This window comes from Pseudopipra pipra, chromosome 3 (genome assembly GCF_036250125.1).
Source record: "Pseudopipra pipra isolate bDixPip1 chromosome 3, bDixPip1.hap1, whole genome shotgun sequence".
Classification (NCBI taxonomy): domain Eukaryota; kingdom Metazoa; phylum Chordata; class Aves; order Passeriformes; family Pipridae; genus Pseudopipra; species Pseudopipra pipra.
In genome coordinates this window covers 103,990,058-104,009,077 of record NC_087551.1, presented here as the reverse complement: position 1 = coordinate 104,009,077, position 19,020 = coordinate 103,990,058, and the positions used below count along the sequence as shown (strand labels likewise).

The 19,020-nt window shown below is 38.9% G+C and overlaps 1 protein-coding gene across 2 annotated transcripts in view; it reads left to right on the top strand.

The window, feature by feature from the left end:
* Positions 1-15,202, top strand: part of NBAS (NBAS subunit of NRZ tethering complex) — a 169,190-nt gene extending 153,988 nt beyond the window's left edge. For both annotated transcript variants that reach the window (XM_064650553.1, XM_064650552.1), the window contains 2 exons: positions 4,469-4,597; positions 14,438-15,202. In XM_064650553.1, the coding sequence (XP_064506623.1) occupies positions 4,469-4,597; positions 14,438-14,713 (405 nt within the window). In that variant the 3' untranslated portion in view covers positions 14,714-15,202. The remainder of the gene's footprint in view (positions 1-4,468; positions 4,598-14,437) is intronic.
* The last annotated feature ends 3,818 nt before the right edge of the window (positions 15,203-19,020 follow it).

The following is a 19,020-nucleotide window of genomic DNA, read 5'->3' as shown; positions in this document are numbered from 1 at the left end:
GTAACTTCAAGGTTTTTGTCAATCTCCTGCTGGTTTATCTAGTTTTTTAAGCCATATTCTTTTTTTATGTCTTTTGGATAGTTGCATAGCTTTAATCTTTGTATTTTGTGTGTGTATTTGGTTTGTGGAAGTTTTTTTTTTTGTTTTTGTTTGGGTTTTTTTTTGGTTTTTAAGTGGCATTATTCAGTGGATAGATATTACCATTCCTCTTAGTGGAAATAAGCATTGTTTTATTAGCCCGGAAGACATGTTTGGACTGTCCAATATCTGCTCTGCTTGATTAATCTCTTTAGAAAGAGACAAATCCTTCTGCCACTGGTAGTTGTTAAAGTGTGACTCCTGAATATCTCATGTTCTTCTATCAGCCTATGGGTCATGTGCCAGTTAACATGAACACCTACAAAGGAGAAGATATCTAGTCCCTCATCTGTAATCACCCTGCGGTCCTAGTGGCTATGAGATGCTTATATCCTAGAATAATATAGCAGCCAGCTGGTCTCCTTTTTTTTCTCTTTTTGTAGCTAGTTTTATTGGGATTTTTTTTATATCTGAATTTACATTGTATGGTTTTGTTCATCATTTCGATCAGTTGTCTCTGATCATTTTTTTCTGATAACGTTGAATTTAAAAGCTGCCATTCAGTCTGCTTTTAGCCTCTCCAGAGATAATACTGTTTGTATTCATTACCCAGCCCTTCAAGCCATCTGTGAAAATACTGAATAATACTGGACCCAGAGCAGACTCCTATGAAATATGGTTTATATGCCTCACTGATGTCACAGTGAACCATTGATAGCTGCATAACTAGGCAGAAGACAAAAGTTATCTTACAGAAGTTTCAACTAAATTATGATAATCCAGGTTTTGAATTGGGCCTTCCCTTGGCCCTCTCACAGGGAGCATCAAACCCCCTCTAAGCACAGCCTCTCATGGCAGGTAGCAGACGCTTGAATACTTTTGGGTGCTTAACAAGCACAGAACAAGAACAGAAAGCCACTTGTGCTGCTCTGAGAAGACCGTGGGTGGTGACTTGTTGTCTGGGGTAGGAATTTCAATTCCTGTCCAAAGCAGCTGTGCAGTCATTTGTGGCAGTGATACAATGAGATAGTTACACTATTCGGACAGTCTTCAGTGACTGGCAAGTTGTCCAGTCTCTTCCTGTGGAAAAAAGGAATGAAGAGCAATCCAAGGATTTTCAGTTGGACGACATTATCCTAAACCTTATTTTTCTGGTGCAGAGGACAACAAGTGTTTCATGTGACATTTTCGAAGTCTTGCTGAGCTCAGATTTCATAAGGAAAACAGAGGCAGTGCAGTTTTTCCTCATAGGAGATACCAAGTGAGGAAGAATGGATAAGAAGTACCCTTCTCCATAAACTGCTAGCAAAACTGACATTAAAATAAAACACCTTGTTAATATAAATGCATTATAAGAGGACACTGAAAAATGAAGGGCAACAGACAGAACCTGCAAAAAGTAGTGCATGGATGAAAATACCTCAGAAGTGAAAGACTGGGGAAGTGCAGTGTATTATCTTACCAGAGATTGAGGGGTGTTTAATTGTATTCTGCAGATATTTTTAGCTAGAACATGAGCTAATAAAAATCTCTCTTGATTTACAAAGAAAGATATAACAAAAAACAATTCAGTTTATGTAATTTCAAAATTTAGCATAAGGCTAAATATCTTGAAAGAAAGCAAAGTTAATTATTGGAATGTGTATTTCACCTTCAAAAGAGATGATGGCTTCCCTATACTTAGGCACGGTAGGTAAGATTGAGTATGTCTGCTAGTCATGCTACCATCAGGGAGAAAGTTATTCAAGGTGTCTGTCCAGTTTTGAAAGGCTTTCAGACAAAAAGAGTTATCAAGCATGGTAAAATTGCTGTTTTACTCAGGTTGTGTATCTTACAACTCTCTTAATTTATTTTTCTAAGTTGCATTTATTGCTGTGGATACACATTTTCAAGAAAAGGAGACGTGGAGTGAATCTCTAGCTTTGCATTCAGTAAATTTGCTGGAATGGCTGGTGTGCTGCTCAAAAGAAATACAATGGAATATGAAATTATCAGAAGTTTGATAAGCATATGAATGATCAGACAAAGTTTAGTGTATTTGTTTAATCGTCTTATTCCTTGATCCTGTGTCATATCCTTCCCAACAGTCATGACACTCTCTTCCCAACTCTCATGACACTACATTGAGAGGAGCTGTCGACTCCCTCAAGGGCCGAGAGGCCCTTCCGAGAAACCGCAATAAATAGGAGAGATGGGCAATCACCAACCATATGAAGTTTAACAAGGGCCAGTGCTGGATTCTGCGCCTGGGATTGGGTACCCCTGGTTGTGTGTATAGACTGGGGAACAAGAAGCTGGAAAGCAGTGCTGTGGAAAGGGACCTGGGAGTCCTGGTCGATGGCAAATTGAATGTGAGTCAGCAGTGCCCTGGCAGCCAGGAAGGCCAACCATGTCCGGGGGGGCATCAGGCAAAGCATCGCCAGCCGCTCGAGGGAGGGGATTGTCCTGCTCTGCTCTACACTGGTGCGGCCTCACCTTGAGTCCTGTGAGCAGTTTCGGTCACCCCAATATAAGAAAGACATTAAGCTATTAGAGTGTCTAAAGGAGGGCCAGGAGGATGGTGAAGGGTCTGGAGGGGAAGCCTTATGAGGAGGTCACTTGGTCTGTTCAGCCTGGAGAAGAGACTGAGGGGAGACCTCATTGTGGTCTTCAACATCCTCATGAGGGGCAGGTACTGATCTCTTCACTCTTGTGACCAGTGACAGGACTGAAGAAAATGGCATGAAGCTGAGTCAGGGGAAGTTTAGGTTGGATCTTAGAAAAAAGGTGCTTCACCCAGAAGGTGGTTGGGCACTGGAACAGGCTCTTCAGGGAAGTGGTCACAGCACCAAGCCTGTCTGAGTTCAAGAAGCCTTTAGACAGTGGTCTCAGACATGATGTGATTTGTGGGGATGTCCTGTGCAGGGCCAGGACTTGGACTTGATGATCCTGATGGGTCCCTTCCAATTCAGCATGTTCTATGATTCTAAGCATCAACAATCAGTAGCAGTACTGAATACAAGTTTAAAGGAACAAGTCTGAGTAAGAGAACAAGCTTTGCCTTAGTGACTCAGAGCTCAGTGTGTTGGAATATATCCTTCTAGGCTGTGTTTTTTGAAGGGGTAAATTTAGAAAAGCCTGAGCAGAAAGAGAGAGTTCCGTGTCCCAAGTAAGGCCAGGTGTGTCTGCAGTATATTACAGTTGGAGCATTTAACATCTCATCTTCAAATAATTTTTAGGCTTTTAAGCTCACAGCTACTGAAACTGTGCTGCTACAAATGTAGATCATCTTGGTCATGAAGTTGTTACAGTTGTCATTAAACTATAAAAGATGTAAAAAATATGTGAGAGACTTGCATTCTCTCAGCTTAATGTTTAGTTGATGAGTTCCTTTGACAATTGCTCTCAAAATGCTGGAGGGAAACAGCATCTCTAAGAGATAGATACCATTTTCAAGGTAACTGTAATACAATATCCAGAGTCCTTAGTGTAAATTGCCTTTGAATATGGGGCATCTCTGATGGGCCTCATTGGGAAATGGTTGTGACAAGCAACCTGATTTCTCAGAAATGACAAAAAGGGAAGAGGAAGGGAAGGAGAAGTTATAATTTGATTTATAATGTAATTTGTTCATTGAACTACTTTTTGATGTATAAATGAATAAATCACTGTACTAGTGAGGGGAAAAAAAGGCAATCTAGAAGTTACATGTAGAATGTTTTGTTTGTTTGTTTTAACTAAAAGCCAGCATAAAGATTTGGAAAGGCAGGGTTGATTTGTTGGGGGTTTTTCGTTTTTATTTGTGAAGATATTTCTCTGGCCAGTTTCTTCTTGAAAAAGATGTGATGCTAAATTTATGCTATATTATATAATACAAGAAACTAGATGAATGATGGAAAGTTAATTTGCTAAACTTTATTTGTGTATAAAATATCATATAGAATTTGGAGACATTTTACAACAGAACTTTATGATGTTGAGCTCTGCTATGTACTGTTACTTCCTCTTTATTTTGTTCCACTTTTATGATTGCATAATTGAGTTACAGAAATGTCACAGGTGTCTTTTAAAGTTTCTTTAAAAGACTTTGCAGCATTTCAGTAAGTACATATATATTAGTCCCACAGAGAGCTGTGAATTGTTCTGTTATTTTTTCAGTAAAACTCCGGTTTCTAATGGTGATTCAGTACCTGCCTTGTCTTAATCTAACAAATGGTGCACTTTAACCTTGTATTCCACATTTTTTAAATTTGTCCTTTCAAGTTTCCAAAGAGCTATTTCCGACAGGGAAGTCATTTGTTGTGGAAGTTTGGTTTTCATTTTACATTTGACATAAAATTTTCATAAATTTTAGTGTGAATGATGATGTTACTATCTCCAGAGATCGCACTGAGTTTTCTTTTATTTTCAGTGTATAAAAGAATTATGTTTGCTGCTGCTTAACCAGTCCCTCCTGCTGCCATCCCTGAAACTGCTGGTAGAAAGCAAAGACCAAGATCTTCATGCTGTGGCACTGGAGCAGATAACAGCTATTGCTAAGGTATGAACAGTTGAATGAACCACCTTTCAGAGTCTAAGCTAATAAATTACCTCTTTTATCTTTATGTAGTGAGCAAAGACTACTAGACACTTACCATTATTAAGATTTTCCACAGGTATTGTGTCCACAGTGAACAGTAACATCGGGCTAGTAAGATCTTTTATAGATGCTTGAGGTGATTAAACCTCATAGGACTTTGTTGAAATTACCTAGTATGCTATTTTAAGTCATTGTGGTGGAACAGAAACTATTCTGTTATATAAAGTAGATTGTTACCTCTGTGTTCATATTATCACACTTTGGGTTTTTTTAAGTGATAATAGTATGTCAGATGACTTAGTTTGTTTCTGACAAGGTTGGCAGTCTGTTTATATACAGGTGGAGACCTGTTATGTCACTGGTTTTGTGCTGATGGTATGCTAGGGGACTTTCATGCAATTATAAATAGGTTTTATTCGATACTGTAGCAAAGTTACAGTCTCAGACCTTTTTATGAAGGAGAATGGCTTTCCTATCTGACTGAATTAACTGCACTGATAATTTCCAGAATTATAATATTTAGGTGGGAAAACCTCATCTCTAGTACTTCCAAATTCTGCACCATATCTTAGGGAGCTCTTGGTTGTGTATTACAGTACAAAATAGTAATTGATGGTATATTTCCCATGTGATACTTCAAAATGAAACTACCCATATGGAAACAATTTTAAAAATAAGCATCCCCCAAAAGCAAAAGCTTTAAAAGTGCAATTCTTAGAAATTCAGATTGAAATTATAACTGCTCTAGTTATATTGATTGCCATGAATTTTTCAGATTCCTTAGTTGCAATAAACTGAAAATCCTACTTTTGCACCTCTATTCCCTATGAAAGATATTCTAGATCCCAGGATTCTCCCTTAAGTGCTGTGTTTTTCCTTCTTATGCTGCACATTGTATTCCAGAAGCTTTCTCTTTTTGCATCCATTGGATGGTTTGAGAAATGATCTATTGTCTTTCCAGGACTGGTGAAGACTGGTCAGAAAAGCAGTGGATCTGGAAGCATAGGCTCCATCTCAGACGCTGCTAATTTTCCTTCAAAAGGACTTAGTTTCCAACTTTTTTCATGTGTTTTTATGAACATTTGAAACAGTAGCATGAAAGGTAGCAGGGCATATTTTATGTAACACACATCGGCTTGTATCAAAATTCCATACCATCGCTAGCATCCAGTTTGAATTCGAAGTGTTTGTTAGTTGAGTTTGGTATTTAAGCAAAGAACCACCATGAAGGTGTTCCTATTCCCTTTTTTTATACAAATAAGCCACAAATTTTCTGACTTTTTCACAAAACATAATATTATGAATGTTAACCACCAAAACAGTAGTACATTGGTAGTTTTCTTTTACCACTTGCTATTTTAGATTTTATGTCTGCAAAGCAAGGCTTTTTTGTAACTGCTTTTAAACAAGATGATCTCACTGAAAAGCAAGCGTGGATCTGATATATGCATGCACTTTCTTATCTCTGTTCTTGTTAACCTTTTAAAATTGACTTTTTGTTGGCAGATGAAAGCTGCTGTATAAGCGACTAACTCTGAAGCTTGTCACCAGGAATTTGTGTCCAAGTATATTTTATTTAACTATTTTTAAAGCATAATGTTGTGCAGTAGCGCTTTCTGAATGGTTGCTAATTGTATTGCACTCTTAACTGGCCTTCTCTTTCTGGTGTGCTCCAGCTTTCAATTCCCTACACTCTAGGTTGATTACATTATATTGGAGTTTCAGGGCTAGAAACCTTATTATCTTCTTACTAATATAAAGCACTTTGTACATCTATGCATGCCCAAAATAACATTCTTTTTGGCCTTCTTATACAAGGGGAAGCTTGATAAGCCGTTTCTAGTTTGTTCTTCTAAACTCAGTATTATTTTGAGCGTGTAGTTTGGTAAGATTGCTGCATAACCTAGAATTTTTAAAGCATTTGGCTTTGGTCTAATGTTTCATTTTAAGTCAACGAAGATTTAACTATTGACTTTATTACATCAGGCATAGAGCTTAGCCAGTACCTTGAATGTGGCATTCCACTGGCAGTGTTAGAAAAGCAGCTAGTACAAAAGAGTGCTGTGCTCGATGTAAAAACTGTTCTTACATTGTGTGGAAAAGTACCTCTTACTCCTTGTTTTATATGCATCTCTTATGATTACATTATTTGCTGTTGTACTAAAAGTGCATATATTACTTAGCTATGGCAATGTTTATTCAGTAAAATTTTCTATGCCTACTCTTTCCTTTTTAAAATACAGTATTTGGACTGTTAATGCTTTTTGTAGAACTCTTAATGAATTTTTCATGGGAAGGCCATTTCTTCTTACATTAAACAGGAAACGGACAAATAACATCTGGCAAAGGGGAATCATAGCTATTGATTCCCTGATGTAGTGCTAACACAGCTCACAAACACGGCTGCGTGAAAAATACAGCACTTGCTTGCTGATAGGATGTATTAGTTAGCCATTTGTTGTGTGTTGCTGACAGCTTTATGGATGTTTACAGTTAAGGATGATGCTGAAGTGCTGATACTAGGAGTTGTATAGCTTTTGCCTGTAATAAAACAACCAAGTTTTTGTGTAAGCTTTTTTGAAATTGCAGATCTCTCTTTTTATTGTGTATCTTTTAATGAACTGCCACTTGTCTTTTTTTGGGTAACAGAAATAACAGTCCTCTGTGTTGTGTGGTGTGTGAATGATTTAAAAAATCAGTTTACTTAAATAAGCTTCTTACTGCCAATAGAGCCCTTAAAAGTCAGATTGTTTTTGAGAAGGGTTTCAGTGTTGTCTGTACACTTGGTTATCTCTTAGAGATTAAGACTGATTTTTATACATCTGACAGAACAAGTAAATATTCTATTACCTGTTGGTACCTGTACTGTTAAAACAGCTAACAAGTGGGAGTTAATATGAGCAGTCCAAATACTTCTTCAATTAAGACTTTAATAGAAACTTTAATAGAAAAATATTTTACTGTAAAATAATACTTTTGCTCCATTTGCACACTATACTTTCAGTGAAGAAGTTCTGAGTCTACCTTTGCAACATATTTTACTGAAAAATGTCATATGAAAAATCATAAAAAATGTGGGAAATAATGGAATTTCTAGTGGTTTTCAGTGTCTTACGCCATTTATGGTTACTCAATGGGGCTTACCCTTTAAAAGAAATCTTGTTAAATTATGTGTATATAAGCTTAATGGTCATTATGGTAAAGTATCTGTCTCTAGTTTATTTTTCTTGTTTTCTTCTCCCCTTATTTATTTGTTCTGTATAGACTCCGGTAAGGAATGAAATTAAAAGCATTTTTACCTCCAGTAGTAGTGGAGAAGGGAATACTCTGGAAGACAGCAGATTCATTTCTTTTCTGCTATGTCATCAGCAGCTCTTATATTTCATAATGCATGGATTTTATAATGCATAAGTTATGGGTGAAATAATAATAATTCTGGTAATACCAGAACCTCTAGACACCTGCACAAACAATGCTGATGGGGAATTGCCCTGACCTTGACTCGCCTCTTAGTGAGGCAAAAAAAAACACCTGACCTGCTCTTGCTTTTCAGAAATTCTCACTGCAGGACAGATTCTTTTTTTCAGATATGCTGCGTCATAGCAAGTATTTGTACAATGTCCATGTAGGCTGTATTAGCAACCAGAAAAATTGCTGGATATGTGTCCTTGGTCTTGGAGAGTGGATACACAGAATTCTTGCATTCATGGTTGCACAAATTTGTGGAGACCTCAGTGATTTATTGGAAAAGCCTTCTGTATGCCTCAAGTTCCTCTTCTGATCTTCACCCACCTATTTCACACACAGGCTTGCTTAAAACTCAAAGGCTCACTGTCTTGCATGCCCAGGGGACCTGCTGTCTTGGTAGAGCCGTGAGCCTCCAGCCTTAGTCCATTTCATAATATTCGTGTGCTGATGGCAAAACCTCAGGCAGGCCTGCTCAACCCTTACTAATTGTGCACTGACAGCAGTGAGTTCAGCTTAAGACACAAGCTACTGTTCTGATTCAGAAATACAGAAGGGGTGAATACAGGTTGTGCAGGAAACAACTTGAATCCCCTGCCCTCTCTAGGAGCAGCACTTAGTAGTCTGGGGTGAGGCTTCTCAGCATCCTGCTGAAGGTGTGCAAAGCTTAGACAGAGTGCAAATGGGTCCTTGCTTCTTTTGACGGAAACTTTACTGACACGTGGTTTTCCATCTGTAAATGCAGATCCATTTATACATTCTACATTAAAGAGACATTTGATAAAATGCACAAGCAGAGCACTGTAGTGCTGCTTCAGTGGAAATGAGTACATCTGTTGCAATTCTGTGTCTGTGCTGTCTCACTTCCTAGATAAATGCATGTGTCTCTACAGGGATAAGTATTGTTCATCACAGTCTAAAGGAGTGAGCTAGTCATCAGAGATAAGAGTCATAGAGCATTTGGGTTGGAAGGGACCTTAAAGGTCATCTCATTTCAACCCCCCTGCCATGGGCATGGACACCTTCTGCTAGACCAGGCTGCTCAAAGCCCAACCTGGCCTTGAATACTTCCATGGAATCCACATCCACAACTTTTGTCAGCAGCCTGTTCCACTGCCTCACAGTGAAGAATTTCTTCCTAATATCTAATCTAAACCTACCCTCTTTCAGTTTAAAGCCATTTCCTCCTGTGCTAACACTTCTTACCCTTGTAAAAAGTCCCTCCCCAGCTCTCTTGCAGCCCCCTTTAGATACTGGAAGGCTGTTGTATGGTCTCCTGGGAGTCTTTTCTTCTCCAGGCTGAAAACCCCAAGTGTATCAATCCTGTCTTCATAGGAGAGACTCTCCAGTCCTCCTAAGATTGTCTTTGTGATCTTCTCTGGACCAATTCCAAGAAGTCCATGTCTTTCTTGTGCTGTAGGCCCCACACCTGGATGCAGTACTTCAGGTATTCATGAGAGCAGAGATGCCACTTGAATGCCTACACTTTAATGCTTGAAAGTAGATTTTAACCAATACCTAAATAGGTATGTAAGCCAAGGAAAAAAAATTCAGGACTTCTCCTCCTTAACTTCATTATGCCCATTAGTTCTTTTACTTGGACACATGTACATTGTGTGCAAGTATCACACTAAATGTGCACAGTCAAATCCTACTGAAGGAAAGACGGACACAAAAAATGAAAGTTATTTTATTTCCATTTAAATCTCCCAGAAGTAATAGATTTTACACTAATGAAAAATGTAGCACCCTTAGCATGGAGTCCTAGATAGGCATAATGATTTTTCTCTAACGTATACACTCTGAGTTTGTCATTATTGTGGGTCATAGTTTATTCTCACAATATGGAAAGTGGCTATGTGTTAACTTGTGCAGAAGATACTTGCACCTCTGAGGTTTACTTAAACTGCAGTCAGCTGCATCCCATATCATTGGAACAGTGATTCTGGGATTAGTGATAGACTTTGCTGGAACCAGAGTTGAAAGGCTTAGTTAGGGTGTTGGGTAGCAAGGGCTCTGCGTCTGCAGGCGGATCGACTCCTTAATAAGGTCCTGCCTCTGCTGTCTTCCCAGAAGAAGTAGCTTTTTAATAGTGGGGTAGTAAGGTTGTTTTTTAGTAACTCTCTTAATTGGGTTTTACTCTCTTATAGACAACTTCTGTCAAAAGAGTGATTTTGAAAATGCAAATGTGGTGCATTTAGGAGTCTCTGTCTACTTTAGGTTAATATTTGGTATTTATGGAAAGCAAAAATAACTCTGAAGGTTGATTGAAATAATGTTTTTAAAAGGCGTAAAATTTTGAGGATCTAAATTCTACCTGGAACACTGTCATGACTCAAACAGATGGAAGAATTACAAATCTAGTGCAGAGTAAGAACACGGCAAATATATAGGCTCTTTTTCTGAGATGCTATTCTCCCAACTTTCAGTTATTTTCAACTGTATGTATTTGCTAACTGCCAGTGATTTTCTTTCTTGATTTTGTGCAGTTTCTCCTTAAACTTCTTTGAGCTTTTACATCCTGCAGTATCATTTGCCAAAGAGTTCAACAGTGTAAAAAAACAACTTATTTTTCTTATTTTCTCTGAATCTCATCCTGCTAGATTAATTTGATGCTTCATAGTTTCTTTTTTTATGAGAACATGTTTAATCAATCCCCGTATAATTTTAATGATGTTGCTATCTGGTTTATGCTCTCTAAGCTACCTCTTTTCTAGATTGGAGAGTCCTAGTTTTGCTGAGTAATTTCTTGCATAGAAACAATATTATACTCTCTATGGTGTATTTTTAAGATATACTTTGTGTGTTTACCTTTTATATTGTTTTATTTTTTTTTAATTTAATGTTTGTTGTTCTAACAACATTATATACATTATCATACTTTTATCTAAACATAGCTGCTCAGTGTATAAGCTATGTTAATTAAAGTTTTTAAATATACATCAGTTCATTGACAGTCTGTGTAGGTGTTTGTAAGAATTTTGGGGTGTACATTTATTTTTATTTAAACCAATACCATAACTATCTCTTCATATGCAACTGATAACCCAAAAAGTTGACATGACCTAGAGTTGCAAAACAGGTAAATAGTCGATCTAGGTTTCTTAGCTGCCTGTTTTTATACAGAATTCTCATTAAACATCAGTGTCTCTGTATTCCTGCCACACCTGCCAGATTCCACTTTAATTGACCAAAACAGACAGTGGCCTAAGCTGTGTGAAATGAATTCACAGAGTCTGGTTGCCATCTTGTGTCTCCATCCAGTTGCCTGGAGACAACTAAGTTAACAAAGGTTTCCTCTTTCTGACTACATCTTCAGACAGTTTTCAAGTCAGAAAATGGGAAATATGAATCAATTTAAACCTACTGAACTATTTGAGCTTAAGGATGTGCTGTTGCACACAGCAAGAACCTTTTTTTGTACTGTTTTGTCATGTGTAAAGTCACAATGATCTCATTTCTGCATGAGTGCAGACAGATTGCTCTCCTTGCATATTGCATGTGAGCATCTTCAGCCTCATAGTATAGCTCAGATGTTTAGTGGTTTTGTGCTAGGAAAGGTCTTTTACTTTCAGATTTGTCTCTCTCCAATTTGTAGGTTTCTGGTATATGAAATCACACTAATCTATAGCACTTTTCATTAACTGAATAGTAGCCTAAAAAATTTAAATTAAACCTCACATCTGCTGTTAATGTCATTACTGTAATTACTGTTTGCATTTTGTGTTCATAAAATCAAACAATGAAGCCCTGTGTAAAGTTGCATCCTACATACAGGTTAAGAATAGAGCACACAGAGCTCAGAGGTGGGACAGAATATCCCTCCAGCCTCCCATTTCAGAAAAGATGACAGCTGTTTGGATAATGCCTTAGTATGCTATGTAGTGTGCTGCAAGATGCCAACACTAGGAATTTCAGAATCATGGGATTGTTTGGGTTAGAAAATACCTTTGAAGTCTCATCAAGTCCAACTGTTAACCCAGCACTGCCAAGTCCACCTAAGTGCCACCTCTACACATCTTTTAAATAACTCCAGGGATGATGACTTAACCACTTCCCTGGGCAGCCTGTTCCAGTGCTTGACAACTTTTTCCCTGAAGAATTTTCTTCTATGTTCAATCTAAACCTCCCGTGACAAAACCTGAGGACATTTCCTACCTATCACTTGTTAACTAGGAGAAGAGGCTGAGCCCTTGTCTCCCTGTAACCTCCTTTCCGGTAGTTGTAGAGAGTGATAAGGTTCCCCCTGAGCCTTCTCTTCTCCAGGCTAAACAATCCCTGCTCCCTCAGCAGCAACTCATATGACTCACTCTCCAAACCCTTCACCAGCTCTGTTACCCTTCTCTGGACACCAACACCTTAATGTCTTTCTTGTAGTGAGGGGCCCAGAACTTGAACACACGATTCAAGGTGTGGCCTCACCAGTGCTGAGTACAGCGGGATGATCACTGCCCGTGTCCTGCTGGCCACACTATTGCTGATACAGGCCAGGATGCCATTGGCCTTTCTTGGCCACCTGGGCACACTGCTGGCTCATGTTCAGCGACTGTCAATCTATTTGATTTATTGATCAACCTTTCTTCAACATAATTAACATATGACAGTTATTAACACAGGGCCACCTCTCGAGCCTGCCATGGTCCTTCTGGATGACATTCCTTCCTTCTCCTTTTTGGTTATATGTAGTTGTTCTATTGTCCTTCCTTAAGTAGTAAATTAGTACAACACTGCATTTCAAGGAATCCAGGAAAGACATGTTGTCTCAGTTTAAAGAGACTGAAGTGTTTTGCTACGGAAGATGAGTTATGAGGAAGACCAAACCCCTCCCTCTAAGCAATTGTAAATCTGAAATTAAGAGGTTCCAATTGAGGAAGTGTGGAGAAACAAAAAAAGAACAACCCTTTATTAAAGGATATATGTGTATTGGCAGAACACAAGAACAACCAAACAAGGATCCTGTACCCAAAAATCCCCTTCAAAAAGGAAACAGTTTAGTACTTTCTGCCTTTTGGTGCAGTTCTAACCACGATCAGCAGGGGGTGCTGTTGGGCTCTGGCAGTCGCCGCGTGGGGGCCCTGGTGCACGGGAGAAGCCGAAAATGGAGATCTCCCCCCACATCGAGAAGAGGAAGGGGAAAAATGGGGCTCTTCCCATGAAACTCACGCTGTCTGCAGCTGGCTGTGACTGGGATTTCCCCCCTTTCATCGATGAACACACGCTGCTGCCAGACATGGGAGTGGAGGAGGGAAAAGGATGACCTCCTCCCCAAAAGGATCCTCTGCATGTGGGTCAAACCTCTCCGATGAAGTCCGAGCAGGTCTGGGCTGGGGGCAGAACAGGGCACAGGAAAGTGGAGGCAAACTGGGGTCAGAAACAGCCAGGTGACCAGGCCAAAAACAAAGTGAACCTCAGACCCCTCCAACACACACCCTCCCTTACAGTCAGGGCAAAAGGGAAGTGCCTCCAACTCATCAACACTCCCCACAGTCTTTAGAGGGCCATCAGCTTGGAAGTGGATCTGCTGGTTAGTTCTTTTGTGGGGATCAATCACCCTAGGCAAACACCTTCGTCCCTCGTTCAGCATCTTACTTTTGCAGCCATGCAGGGGAAAGAAAAAAATTCCCCCTTGGTTTTTTTAGAACAAGTAAACCTATGACACATGTGAAAATTAATTGAAATAGAATTTAAAGTATTCTATAGTGGTTTCAGTAAAGCTGTAGACAAGATTCTTAAGAGGGTATCTGCTCTCATGTATCAAGTAACCACATTTTTAGAGGCATTCTAGGTGTCTCACAGAGGTTAGCAACTCTGTGCTCCACATCTTTTATTACGTGCTATATTCTTCTGAAAATCTCATCCTTCCTGTGAGTAACTCTGGAAAATCTGATTGTGTCTGTGAATGTTGCCTGTCATATTAACATGTGGAATGTAATGTACTGTATTAATATAAAGTGAGCAAAATTTAATATACTCTGCTCTGACCTTCCTCAGAGTGTCATTTTTGATATGGAGCTAAATGGTGTGATCCATTCTGCACTGGGACTGAGAAACTGTGAAAAGTCTATAAAGCTGTTGATGTAATCCCAGGCTGTTAAGCATCCTTATTCCTTAACTTTGTGCAGTTCAAATATTTATATTAATGTGGTAGACTGTTAAAGACGTACCTTTACATATTCTGACATATGCAAAGTGTGTATCCCTGTTGTTAATCCATACGGAATACTCATCTCGCTTTGAAGGTCACACTGTGCAGTTAAAACTGTCGTGACATGTTCTGGTTGATGGCTGTATCTGGTAATTAATTTTTAATTACTTTGAATTTCTCTTTCTTTGTAGGTTGATGATTCTACTTGTGATGCTGAAATCCTTTCCTTGCTCCTGGATGCCAAGCTAGTGGTGAAGTGCATGCCCACTGCCTTCTGCCCACGCCTTGTTCACCACCTGCTGGCTCACCAGGGAGAGGGAGGCTGGGATGTAGAGGAAATAGCAAGGCAGCTTAAAGAGGCAGGATTCAACGCAGAGGCCGGGTCCCTCTTGATGGCTCATCGAGGCACTCATCCTGCACTCAGGACTTTTACTACTGCCCTCCAGGCTGTCCAGCATTGGATCTAAAACTGTATTTGTCCGCCTTTTTGCTGGAGATCTTACACAAAAGGGAGAAATCGATGTTCTAGTGAAGTAACAAAGTGAGTTATTACCTACATGTTGTAGAAAACAAACAGCACACAGTGAATTCCCATATACGTCTAATTGTTTAAAAAACTTATCAGTGCAGACTGTATCATTCTGTTGTATGACTAGCAAAGCATTGAATTTGATAATCTCTTTCAGATCAAAGTGTTAAATGGTTACACTCGGTGACATAGAAATGAAACATTAGTAAGCTGGCAGGTAATATACAATTTGTCTTAATTTCTGTAAGTAACTTACTCTTGTTGTAATGTAAAACTAATGTAAAAATATAATTATAAAGATATATATGGAGCAAAAAAAGTCGCAATGAAGAGTGATTTTTGAGAATTTCAAAACCTTAAAATTTGGTATTGTGCAATGTTGTTATCACAGCTTTTGTTTGCAATAAATAAAATATTTTGCATTTAATGTACTCTTTCTTTTTTCAGCCTTTTAGTCAGATAAATACTTTCTTCAGCTCCTTTTTCTAAAATTGCTGTCTCCCCTTAGTGATGTTTATTCATAAGGACAGGCTGAAGTCTTTGAGATATTTTTCTCTACACTATGGGAAGCCTCATCTCAAATCCTAAACATGTGTTGATACCTTTTGTGAATGCACTTTCAAAGTATTTACTTATATTTTTCTTGAATTTTGAAAAATTGCGTAACTGTGTTTATTCCAAATGCCTTTCTGTCTTAATAAGGCAAAACAATATTTTGATTGTTTTCAGAGGTTTTTTAACAAGCGGACTGTTTGTTACACTGCATTACCAGAAGGGTTTGATGTTTCCATGTGTTATAGGAATTTGTTGTTAAAATCAGTCTGTCAATCTTTTGCCTAATCTTGTGTTCAGATCTAGTTTTGATGCAATAATGTACAGAAACATTACACACAGTAAGAGCCACAGGTTAATACATGTTGGAAGCAACCTCTAAGTAATGTAATGTAACCTCCTGCTTAAGGCAGGTGGCCTTTATGGTTGGAGCAGGTTGCTCAGGACTGCATTCACTTGGGTCTGGAAAACCTACAAGGATGAATGTCTTGGCTTGACTGTGCCCATTTTGAAAAGCTTTTTATGTTTGTCCTCTTGGGATCTTCTTTGTTTTACCAGCCTTTACTGTCTGTGAAAATGTCTGAGATGTCAGCCTTACTTCCCACATTGCACAGGATTCTTAATGAGACTTTTAACAATGCTTTAATTCTTCTGATTGTTAACTTATCTTTTCTACCTGCTAGTCCCAGCTGTCCCTCAGTGTTTATGGAAGTGCTTGTATCATCCATGTATTAACGTATCAAGTTCAAATTTCTATGATTCAGCTATATTGTCTTAATTCAGTTCTCTTATGTTAGCAGTCCCAAGAGCCCCAGACTAGTACAGCAAGTATATTGGAATTGCAGAGAAGAGAGAGGAAAAATTTTAAAAAGGTAATGTAAGTGGTAATCAGTAGTTATGGGCAAACCACAAGGCACAGCTCCAGCAAGAAAACCTTGGATTATTTTGTAGAAGATATTTCAATACTTTACAGTGAAGCATTTTGGTGTGTCTCCATGTTTTGTTCTTGAGTTAGTAAATTCAGTACTAGATTTTCTGACTATTCTCATTCAGGGTCATGAAAAGTTTGTGTTTAGTGTCACTCTAAAGCTGAGCTGTAGATAAAGCTCTAATGAGTGTTATTGATCTCCTGTCCATTTTCTGGTTTCTTGGCATTACAAATCCATGATAAATGTTTTCCTTGCAGCCTGGACTACTCCTGTTTTATTCTGTATTCAAAACTCACCTGTAAGAAAGAGTATGTACATTAGTATATACATCCACAATTATTAACCTCTTTTAGTGTGTGTTTCAAAGAAAATTAAAGGGAAAAAAGAGAAAGAAGAGTCATGTAACAGGAATGTGTGTCCCAGTGCCAGTCTTTTAGTATCTTCTGTATTGCAGATGAATATTTTTGGCTCTGGGATTGACCAGAATACACTAGAAGATGCTGTTGAGTTGGGTTTGGATTTTAGTTTTTGTTTTGTTCTTTTTAAAGAAGCTCACCTTGGTGTGACTTTTAGTCAGGTTATTGTTATACTGAACACTGAGCAGTTCAGTTCTGTCAATTTGTTTGATTTGCAGTTGGGATTTGTTCAGAATACAGCATGAGCAGACTTTTTTTTTTACCACAAACAATTCCACGCTCTGGAGATAGATCTGCTCCCAAAAGCAGGTAAATAAAGAGTTGAGTTGTGTCTGCAAGAGCAATGCTTCCTAGGGCAATTAATCCTCTTTTGTCTGAAGAACACAGATAGTGTTTGGATCTTTGAGGAGCTCTGGTGCCTGGTAGACACAGCAAAACAGCAAAATATATCACCTTTTTTTTGGATAATTAGAACTAGAGATTAGGGAAGAAAGATCATAACTCACAATTTCTTTTTCTGCCTCTGTAGACAGTATGACATTGCAACAGACACAGAGAAGACACTTGTATTTATAAACAAAACAGTGCAATCCAGTGAGTGGCTACATATGATTCAGATATTTTCCTGGTATAATGATTCTGTACTTTACTGTTTGTGACATTCTGCAAGGTGAAGAGATGCTTTGAGAGTCTGGCCATCTAGTGTAGAGTATGGCCATCATCAGCTCAGGAAAGACATGGACCTTTTGGAGCAAGTCCAGAGGAGGGCCACAAAAATTATCAGAGGGCTGGAGCACCTCTCCCATGAAGGCAGGCTGAGAGAGGTGGAGTTGTTCAGCAGGGAGAAGAGACCTTAAAGCAACCTCCCAGTACTTAAAATGGGCTTGTACGAAATAGGTGGACAAACTTTTTGGTAGGGTCTGTTGTGATAGGAAGGGGGGTAATAGTTTTAAACTAAAAGAGAGTCAATTTAGATTAGATATGAGAGAAATTTTTTACAGTGAGGATGATGAAACACTGTCACAGGTTGCCCAGAGAGGTGGTACATGCCCCATCCCTGGAAACATTCAAAATCGGGTTAGTTAGGGCTCTGAGCTCTCATGTCCAATTGAAGATGTCCCTGCTTATTGAAGGGAGGTTGGACTAGATGACCTTCCAACCCAAACTATTCTATGAATATGGATACCTGTATCATTGGGGTCTGAATTCCTATGCTTGCAAAAGCACAATGATTTTTTGGTTTTTTGATATATTTTTTGATACATAGAATGGAGAAGCAGTTATGCAGACACACTAAAAACTCCTCTAGAAGTCTAAAAAGGTTTTTCAGTTTGATTATTTAACTGTTACTGAGCACTTGAGATAGTGTTTGCATAGGATTATTTGGTTTGACACTGAGCTCTCTTTCCACGTTGGTAGAAGCCATCAGAAGTTACATTATTTTATATGTTTTTTACAGTTTATTATTTTTTTCATGTACATCTGTGGTGGTACAACCATCACACACACACACCCCCGTCCCTCCTTGGGCCACACTGTGATGTTAGAAATGCTCGTTAGGCCTCAGCCTTGACGAACAGCACCTGGGCTCAGCTCCTCATGCACTCAGAAACAGTCTGCTCCCAGGAATTACGCTGACTGACAAGCTCCTGTTTTTAACAAACTGCCTTGGAAACTTATTTTTCTTTACTGAATAGCAGCCAAAGTGGAACAACACTTCTGTTATTGAGCTTTCAAGGTAAGTTACAGACCTGAATTTTGGCCAGGATGGAACACTACTATGACTAAAGCCCACTCTTTTGCAGCTCTATAAACAGCAGTCCTAAGTGAGACCTCTTGAGCTCTCCTGGACCTTAGTGGGCTGTGACCACTGCATCTCCCTCTGAGTGGGACACCTCTTGAGCCACTGAGCTCTCAAATTTACTTGGAAGCTGACAACAGAGCCTGAGCTGATACCCCCACTCCTCAAGGATCAACCCTTCACCTGTTGCAACGGTACAAAGGTGTCCAACGCAAGTACTTCCCTGCACTCAAGGGGAGTTTTTCACAGGGATACACCTTGTGCATACTGTTTAGGTCTGTGGGCATGTGAATATGCTCTAGCAAACGTATTATGAATGTTGCTCTCTTGGATTCTTAAATACGTTAGATTCGTGAGTAAATTAGGCCTATAAGTGAGTTACCATTGTGCTACAGTAAATTCTATAAGAACCTTATGTTAAATTATTTAAAGTAGGCTATCGATTAAGTGCTGTTAAAACCTTCAGGCCTAAACCATTGGTTAAGTTGCCAGCTCAGTTTGGCAAGGAGGTCCACTCCGAACCACGTGACTCACGGGACGGTCTCCC